Raw genomic sequence first — 9,303 nt, 5'->3', positions numbered from 1 at the left:
CATAAACTGATGCTTATTGAGTATGTACTATGTGCTATGTCCTGTTCTAAGCCCTTGGAGCAAGGCAATAATCAAGATAGACTAAACAGAGAATCCCCTGGTTGTCCAGTGGTTAGGACTCTGCCCAGGTTGGAGTCCTGGTTGGGGAACTAGGATCCCGCAAACTGTGAGGCGCGGCCAAAAAAAAGACAAAACACTACATAAGGCACGGTGTAAAAATCTATATACTTAGATCTTGTCATTCAGCATTCAAGACATCCTTATGTTTAGGTAATAAATTCGTGCCATTTGATGGCGGATACAATCAGACCTTAGAGAGGCTCTGACTGCGAGGAAGTGGCAGGAATGGGCCTCCAAACCAAGAAAATTTTAACACTTTTGTTCGCTGCCTGTGGGAACAAACTGGGTATCCAGCGGAGAGGAGTGGGACGGCGTCCGTTTCCATGGTTCATTTGACGCTGTCCCCAAGCTTCCGCCCTCATCGCGCGCCACGTGACCTCAGCCAACATGGCGCCGCCCAGGATGTTCTACAGCTCACGTGGTTAATGCAGGCAAGATGGCGGCAGCCGCTAGCCAGACTTCGCTGGAGTCGGCCCCGCGGATCATGCGATTGGTGGCCGAGTGTAGCCGCTCCAGGGCCCGAGCCGGGGAGCTGCGGTTGCCACACGGGCCGGTGGCTACTCCAGTGTTCATGCCAGTGGGCACGCAGGCCACTATGAAGGGCGTCACGGCAGAGCAACTGGACGCGCTGGGCTGCCGCATCTGCCTGGGCAACACCTACCATCTGGGTCTGAGGCCGGTGGGTGGGCTGCGCCCCAGCGGGGCGGCGGCGGCAGAGCGTGGAGGAGCCCAGGAGATTCCCTAGACCTGAGCACGCCTCCCAAAGTCTATCGACAAACGCGTATCGAGGGTCCCGGGTGGCCCAGGCCTTGTGCTGGGCGTGAGGGACCAGCGAGGATGGAAGCTGGCCAACCCTGTCGCCCCCAACATTTGAACCCAGGGTTGCACTCACCCCTAACCTGACCCTTTCTTCCGCCAAACCAGGGCCCAGAGCTGATCCAGAAGGCCCAAGGTCTCCACGGCTTTATGAATTGGCCCCACAATCTGCTGACGGTAAGGTGGGATCGAGGCCGGGGTTCGAGGGCATTCCTTGGGGGTAGATATTCCCCATCCAGTACCTGACAGCCCTGCGGTGGGATCTCCCTCAGGACAGCGGCGGCTTCCAGATGGTGTCCCTGGTGTCCCTGTCTGAAGTGACGGAGGAGGGCGTCCGCTTCCGCTCCCCTTATGACGGTGATGAGACCCTTCTGAGCCCAGAGAGGTCCGTGGAGATCCAGAACGCGCTAGGTGAGCGGATCCTGGGGAGTCGCTCCTTCCCCTGGTGGAGGTGAAATGGGCCTGCTCCTTTGGTAATGCTTGGCTCTGGGCGAGTCCCTTACCCTCAGTTTAATCATCCTAAATGGGGATAGTTTACAAAGATAATGATGTAATTTCGGTAAACCTCTTATCACAGTGCCTGACTTTTAGTAGCATTTAGTGTTATCTTTATTGCGGTTGTTTCTCTTTGTTATCGTTGTTCACTTGCTCAGTCCTTTCCAACTCTGCGACCTCATGGACTGCAACACGCCAGGCTTCCCTCTCCTTCACTATCTCCCAGAGTTTGCTGAAAGTCAAGTCCATTGAGTTGATGCCATCCAACAATCTCATCCTCTGTCACCCCTTCTCCTCCTGCCCTCAATCTTTCTCAGCATAAGGGTTTTTTTCCAGTGAGTCAGCTCTTCCCATCAGGTGGCCAAAGTATTGGAGCTTCAGCTTCAGCATTGGTCCTTCCAGTGAATAATATTCAGGGTTGATTTCCTTTAGGATTGACTGGTTTGATTTCCTTGCAGTCTGAGGGACTCTCAAGAGTCTTCTCCAGCACCACAGTTTGAAGTCATCAATTCTTTGGCGCTCAGCCTTCTTTTTGATCCAACTCTCACATCCATACATGACTACTGGAAAAACCATAGCTTTGACTATGCAGACCTTTGTCGGTTGTTTCTCTCAGATAGTAAATTAGCTGGGCAAAGATATGTTGAAATAATGGGGGTGACAAGGAGGCTTTAGACCCCTTCCATCTCCATCAATAACGTACATTTTTTGATGTAGACAATTAGCATTTCTCAATCTAAAGTGCTATGAAAACAGGTTCCAAACATTCCATCTTCCAAGCAGATTGATGCTTTTAGATCCCTCTGTCCAGATATTCTGTGGTTTCTGCTTATAGCTATGGGCCTGGGCTCTGGTACCATACCACCTATGGAGCTTACAGTCCAAAGAGGAGACAAGGAATGATGAAAAGGTCTTAATTAGAAAGATGAGGGCCTTTCCATCTTTGTTTGGGCATATGAGATCTTTTTTTTTGTTTTTTCAGTTGTGACATCTGTACTATTTAATTATGGCGGGTGAACTCTTAGTTGCAGCATGTGGGGTCTAGTTCCCTGATCAGGGGTGGAACTCTGGCCCCCTGTATTAGGAGCATGGTGTCTTAGCCACTGGGCCACCAAGGGAAGTCCCCCTTTCTTCATTTATTAGCCAGATTACTTCCGTAAAGAGAAAAGTTTCTCACCTACTCCTGGGAGACCAAGTATGAATAATTTCGGTCATGTAGGAAGAGTAGGATTCATTCTTTCCCTCTTACTAGTTTTCATGGGTTGATTACTTAGCACCCTCTATTGATGACAAACTAATGTTTAGTTTTTAAGGATTGCCCTGAACTCATGGGTTTACATGTATTTGATACATCTCACTGCATTGCAGTTAAAACCCTTGTTGCTTCTCTCATCACCCCATCTTTAGCTAGCATGGTACACTGTGCTTTTTTCCTATAATGACACATTGTGGCAATATTTCGTTGAGCTTTTCTGATCTATAGGTCCACAGTCTCTAATCTGAAATTCTTGGGGCCGGATAGGTATCAGAATGCCCTCATTTTAGAAAGATAATAGAGGGTACATACCATTCATTACACAGTACCTCAGTGAGGCCTGGGGCAGTACCCTGTGGTATTACACTTCATTTTTTTTTCTAATTAAAAAATTGTAATAAAATGCACATAACATAAATTTATCATCTTAATCCTTAAGTGTCCAGTTCATTGGTGTTAAGTACATTCACCTTGTTGTATAACCATCCCCACCATCCATCTTCAGAACTTTTCATCTTCCCACAGTGAAACTCTTGTCCCCATGGAATACTCACTTCCCATTCTCCTTCCTCCAGCCCCTGGTACCTACCATTCCACTCTATGAATTTGACTCCTCTAGGAACCTCGTATAAGTGGAAATATACAGTACTTGTCTTTCTGTGATTGGCTTATTTCACTTGGCATGATGTCCTCAAGGTTCACCCATGTTACATCGTGCGGCAGAATTTCCTTTTTAGGGCTCCATAATATTCCATGGGGTATCTCTATCCCATTTTGTTCATCTATTCAGCTGTTGATGGAACTTGCGTTGCTTTCAGCTTTTAACTCTGGTGAATATTGGTATTGTGAACCTGGCTGTGCAAATATTTCTGAGACCCTGCTTTCTGTCCTTTTGGGTATATATCCAGGAGTGGAATTGCTGGATCATATGGTATATACGCTTTACATTTATTGCATTAACACTTACGAATCTTCTTGGTAAATTGGGTTGTTTAAAAGATGACAACTGTGTCAAGTTTTGCTACCACATGAGTATCCCATTAGCAGAAGAAAAGTCCTTTGATTTTTGAGAAGTTTCTGGATTTTGGAATTGTGGGAAAGAACCTTAACTCGATCCCTATTGAAGGATGCTTAGACTCCCGACACACCACGAGGAATCACTTGGTACACACATCGTTTTATTCTTTTTTTTAAATAATTTTGTTTATTTATTTTATTTTTGGCTGTATTGGGTCTTCATTGCTGTGAAGCCTTTTCTCTAGTTATTGGGAGCTGCTGCTGCTGCTAAGTTGCTTCAGTCGTGTCCAACTCTGTGTGACCCCATAGACGGCAGCCCACCAGGCTCCCCCGTCCCTGGGATTCTCCAGGCAAGAACTCTGGAGTGGGTTGCCATTTCCTTCTCCGATGCATGAAAGTGAAAAGTGAAAGTGAAGTCGCTCAGTCCTGTCCAACTCTGAGCGACCCTATGGACTGCAGCCTACCGGGCTCCTCCGTCCATGGGATTTTCCAGGCAAGAGTACTGGGGTGGGGTGCCATTGCCTTCTCCATTGGGAGCAGAGGGCACTATCTAATTGCAGTTCACTAGCTTCTCATTTCCGGAGAAGGCGATGGCACCCCACCCCAGTACTCTTGCCTGGAAAATCCCATGGACGGAGGAGCCCGGTAGGCTGCAGTCCATAGGGTCGCTCAGAGTTGGACAGGACTGAGCGACTTCACTTTCACTTTTCACTTTCATGCATCGGAGAAGGAAATGGCAACCCACTCCAGTGTTCTTGCCTGGAGAATCCCAGGAACGGGGGAGCCTGGTGGGCTGCCGTCTATGGGGTCGCAAAGAGTCGGACTCGACTGAAGCGACTTAGCAGCAGCAGCAGCAGCTTCTCATTTCAGTGGCTTCTTTTGTTGTGGACAATGGCCTCCAGAGTGCAGGCTTCAGTAGTTGCGGCACATAGGCTCAGTAGTTGCGGCTTTCTAGCTCTGAAAGCCAGAAACAGAGGCTCAGTAGTTGTGGTGCATGGGCTTAGATGCTCTCCAGCATGTAGAGTCTTCCTGGACCAGGGATCGAACTTGTTTCTCCTGCATTGGCAGGCGGATTCTTTACCACTGAGCCACCCTGGCAGTTTCTTGTTTTGTTCTTAAAGGATAAATTTGCAGAGGTGGGAATGTTTTTTTTTTCCGCCACACTGTGGGGCTTGTGAGATCTAAATTCCCCGACCAGGAATCAAACCTGGGGCCGCGGCAGTGACAGCACTGAGTTCTAACCCCTGGACCACCAGGGAATTCCCCAGGTGGGATTTTATTCTATATGCAGGGCAGGGTTTTAGCTGGAAGGTGGCAAAATCAGATATGGATTTTGTTTTTAAATTTTTATTTATTTGGCTGCATCGAGTCTTAGTTTTAGCAGGCACAATCTTTGTTGCATCACGTGGGACCTTTCATTGAGGTTCACTAAGTCTCTAGTTGTGGAACATGGGCTTAGTTGCCCCAAGGCATGTGGGATCTTAGTTCCCTGACCAGGGATCAAACCCTCATTCCCTGCTTTGCAAGGCCGATTCTTAACCACCGGACCACCAAGGAAGTTCCCAGGGGTGCGTTTGTTTTTTTAACATTTTTATTTATTTTATTTTTGGCAGCACTGGGTCTTCATCGCTGTGCAGGTTTTTCATTGCTGAGCAGGCTTTTCACTGTGATGGCCTCTCTTGCTGTGGAGCCTGGGCTCTAGGGTTCTTAGGCTCCAGGGCAAGGGCTCAGTAGTTGTGACGCACGGGCTTAGTTGCTCCATAGCATGTGTGGTCTTCCTGGACCAGGGATTGAACTAATGTCTCCTGCATTGGCTTGACAGGCGGATTCTTCACCACTGAGCCATCAGGGAAGCACCCCCCTACCCACCCCCCACCCAGGATGTGCATTTTGAAATGCTTCCTTTGGTTGCTGTATAAGCAGATTGGGGTGGTTACGTGGGAATCAGCAAGACCTAGAGAGGGACTTGTGGGGTCCCGCTCATCCTCAGCAGGGGGGCTTTCCCAGTAACTGTGGTCCTGTCTCTCCAGGCTCTGACATCATTATGCAGCTGGATGATGTGGTCAGCAGTACTGTGACGGGGCCCCGTGTAGAAGAGGCCATGTACAGGTGTGTGTGTGTGTGTGGAGGGGGAGGGCCTCCTGGTCCTGCAGCCTAGTCTCCCTGCCCCTCACCAGGTCCCTAGGGCTCATGACCAGGGTCCTCTTGCAGATCAATCCGCTGGTTGGATCGGTGCATAGCAGCCCATCGACGGCCAGACAAGCAGAACCTCTTTGCCATCATCCAGGGGGGGCTGGACGCGGATCTCCGAGCCACTTGCCTTGAAGGTAAAGCCGTGTGCCAACAGGACCAGGGCTTTTGTATCACAGAGAACCCCACATGGGCCTGGCATGCTTAGAGAGTGTTGTTTTTATTTTTGTTTTAATTTTGATCGCACCCCAGGGCTTGTGGGATCTTAGTTCCCTGACCAGGTATTGAACCCTGGCCCTTGGCAGTGAGATCTCGGAGTCCTAACCACTGGACTGCCAGGGAATTCGCGAGAGTGGTTGTTACTAGGCGAAAGAGCATTCTAGGTGGAAGGAATGGCTGAAGCAAAGACCCTGAGCATCATGGAATAGAGAGCATTAGGAGAATAATAATAGCTCTCAATCTCCCAGGTGGTGCTAGTGGTAAAGAACTCGCCTGCCAATGCAGGAGACATAAGAGACAGATTCAATCCCTGGGTTGGGAGGATCCCCTGGAGGAGTCCATGGCAACCCACTCCAGTATTTTTTCCTGGAGAATTCCATGGACAGAGAAGCCTGGTGGGCTACAGTCCATATGATCGCACAGATTCAGACACGACTGAAGCGACTTAGCACACAGAACACATCAGTTTCCAGGTGTTCACCAGGCGTTCTGCCAAATGCCCTTCATGGATTGTCTGATGGAGTTTTCATAAAGATCCTGTAATGTGGGAACTTGCAGATTCCCAAGATTACAGAAGGGGAAACTGAGGCACAGAGCTGTTAAGTTCCCGTACTCTCAGTCACACAGCTTGGACGTTTCAGAGCTGGGGTTTGTACCCAGACTTGGGACTCTGCAACCTACAGCATTAACTCCTACATTGTGCTGCTCTATCCCTGGGGAGTAGGTCAGGAGCAAAGGGTTGGGCCTGAGGCATCGTACTGACAGTGGAGGGCCTGGGACACCACACTGAGGTGTTGGGGAGCCATGGAGGGCTGTCGAGTGGGAGAAAAACCCCAGTGGGATGGGAAGGATAAGGTCCAGATAGGAAGCTGGAGTAGTTGCCAGCGGGGCGGGGTGGGTAACAGAGGGCCTGAACCTCGGCTGTGGCCACGGAGACAAGGGGGCGCAGAGATGGGGGCTCAAAGGCAGTGAGGTGTCACAGGCAGGACCCTGCATTCTGGAGTCCATGGCACTGGCTCCAACCCCTTGATCTGTTGCCTCATGGCTGTGCACCCTTGGGCTAGTGGCTTGACCTCTCTGAGCCTCACTTTCTTCCTCTATACAAATGGAAACCCATTCCCAATGGCAACGGGTCAAAGTGAGGAATAAAGGGGAAAATTTGTTCAAGGTGCCTGCCTGCACCTGGCATCACTATGTACTCTTGTGAAGATTGTGTGTGTGCGTTTTTTTTAATTTTTTGGCCACGCCATGTGGTGTGTGGGATCTTAGTTCCGCAACCAGGGATCAAACCTGTGCTCCCTGCATAGGAAGCACAGAGTCTTAACCACTGGACCTCCAGGGAAGTCCCAGTTTGCCCACCTCTCATATCCAAAACCTGCAGGGATTTGCAGTTCATTTGGCGGCAAGACCAGACCTCTTGACCCCAGTTGTTAGCAGTCTGTACACATTTTGCTGTCAAAACGTTATAGCATTCGATGATAGGCAGTTACTCCTCACGTAGGATGTGCACGGTTGTAAAATCTGGAAAATTCTGAAACATCTGGCTTCATCTTGGGTTTTGGCTGAGGCAGCGTGGGCCCTGGGCCTCTCCTGAGGACTGAAGGGGAGGTGTCGCAGGCATTCTATAAACAGTAGCTGACATCACCAGCAGCCCCAGGGCACACAGACACACACACACCCACTCTCTCCTGGGGGTGAAGAGGAGGAGGCTGAGGCCTATTTCTTTCTGCCTGATCACCCCTGCCCTTGCCCCTCCACGCCCAGAGATGACCAAGCGTGATGTGCCAGGCTTTGCCATCGGGGGCCTGAGCGGGGGCGAGAGCAAGGGCGAGTTCTGGAGGATGGTGGCACTGAGCACGTCGCGGCTGCCTAAGGACAAGCCCCGCTACCTGATGGGGGTTGGGTATGTGGAGGAGAGGGGAGATGCCGCCCACCCCCACCCCTGCCTTTGGGGAGTGGATTCCTGGGAACCCCTGCCCCCGGGTGTCGGGACTAGGGAAAGACACAGCCCTGCCTGGGAGGGGACTGAGCCCTCTGCTGGGGGTGAGGGTGCCCATGTTGGGAGGAGGGGGGCCCTGTGCGTGTGATCAGGGCTTGAGGTTCTCTGCTACCCCCCCCACCATGTGTGTCCCCCCCGCCCCCCCAGCTATGCCACCGATCTGGTGGTCTGCGTGGCTCTCGGATGCGATATGTTTGACTGTGTCTTCCCTACACGGACAGCGGTGAGCTGGGGCAGAGGAGGAACTGGGGAGGGATTCGGGGGCGGGGCTGAGGTAGAGGGGAGGCTAGGCAGGGGAAAACCTGATTGATGCCCCCTCCCTCTCTCGCTCCCCCCCCACCCCCAGCGCTTCGGCTCTGCTCTAGTGCCCACGGGGAACCTGCAACTGAAGAAGAAGCAGTATGAGAAGGACTTCCGCCCCATAGACCCAGAATGTGACTGTCCCACCTGCCAGAAGTAGGAGGGGATGGAGCCTGGGGGCAGGGCGGGGCTGTGTAGGACCTGGCCTCACCAGCGGCCCTGCCCCCCCCACCTCCTGTCCCCAGGCACAGCCGGGCCTTCCTGCACACCCTGCTCCATAGTGACAACACCGCGGCCCTGCACCACCTCACCATTCACAACATCGCCTATCAGGTGGGCCTGCAGCTGGGAGGAGCAAGGCCAGGGGGGTGGGGGCATCGCCTGCTCGCTGCTGGCTGCTGGCTGACCTGCCTCCCGCCTTGCTCCCACCCTGCAGCTGCGGCTGATGAGCGCCGTGCGAGCCAGCATTGTGGAGAAACGCTTTCCTGCCTTCGTGAGGGACTTCATGAGCACCATGTATGGGGACCCCACCCTCTGTCCCACCTGGGCCACTGAAGCCCTGGCCTCTGTGGGGATCACGCTGGGTTGACCCTGCTTGGTGGGAGGGAGGGAAAAAGGGGGTGGAATATATTGAAGGACTTTTTTTTTTTAAATTATAACAGTGTGTGTCTGTGTCTTCTTGGGGAAGTGGCCTATCTAGGTCCCCTTTCTGGTCTGAGTGTCACTGGGGCCCGTCAACTAAAAAAAGATGCACAAGGTGAGAGTTGCGAGTTAACCTTTCTTTGGGTCAAAATGAGGACTGCAGCCCACGAGACAGCCTCAGATAGCGCTGAGAGACTGCTCCGAAGAGGCAGTGTAGGGGCAGGTCAGTATATATGATTTTGGTGAAGAA

General features: G+C 51.6%; 1 protein-coding gene across 2 annotated transcripts; it reads left to right on the top strand.

Annotated features, from left to right (window-relative positions):
• Positions 1-428: 428 nt before the first annotated feature.
• On the top strand, positions 429-9,070 carry QTRT1 (queuine tRNA-ribosyltransferase catalytic subunit 1). Of its 2 annotated transcripts, none has more exons than XM_027547728.1 (10): positions 429-551; positions 1,045-1,113; positions 1,209-1,347; positions 5,734-5,812; positions 5,915-6,030; positions 7,877-8,015; positions 8,259-8,334; positions 8,458-8,567; positions 8,657-8,744; positions 8,848-9,070. In XM_027547728.1, exons 1-10 carry the CDS (start codon positions 444-446, stop codon positions 8,998-9,000), a joined length of 1,077 nt encoding a protein of 358 aa, XP_027403529.1. In that variant the 5' UTR covers positions 429-443; the 3' UTR covers positions 9,001-9,070. The 2 variants fall into 2 exon arrangements, with proteins under 2 accessions (XP_027403529.1, XP_027403528.1); XM_027547727.1 differs by having other exon boundaries at positions 489-799.
• Positions 9,071-9,303: the final 233 nt, after the last annotated feature.

The sequence above is a fragment of the Bos indicus x Bos taurus genome, chromosome 7 (assembly GCF_003369695.1).
Source record: "Bos indicus x Bos taurus breed Angus x Brahman F1 hybrid chromosome 7, Bos_hybrid_MaternalHap_v2.0, whole genome shotgun sequence".
In the NCBI taxonomy this organism is placed as follows: Eukaryota; Metazoa; Chordata; class Mammalia; order Artiodactyla; family Bovidae; genus Bos; species Bos indicus x Bos taurus.
This window is presented reverse-complemented; position numbering and strand designations above follow the sequence as displayed.

Bases quoted from the DNA above. Each gene is read 5' to 3' on its own strand.
- QTRT1 (XM_027547727.1), top strand. From the start codon at position 557: ATGGCGGCAGCCGCTAGCCAGACTTCGCTGGAGTCGGCCCCGCGGATC. The intron at 1,114-1,208 runs GTAAGGTGGGAT...GATCTCCCTCAG, and splicing joins GGCCCCACAATCTGCTGACG to GACAGCGGCGGCTTCCAGAT. The intron at 8,335-8,457 runs GTGAGCTGGGGC...CCCCACCCCCAG, and splicing joins TCTTCCCTACACGGACAGCG to CGCTTCGGCTCTGCTCTAGT.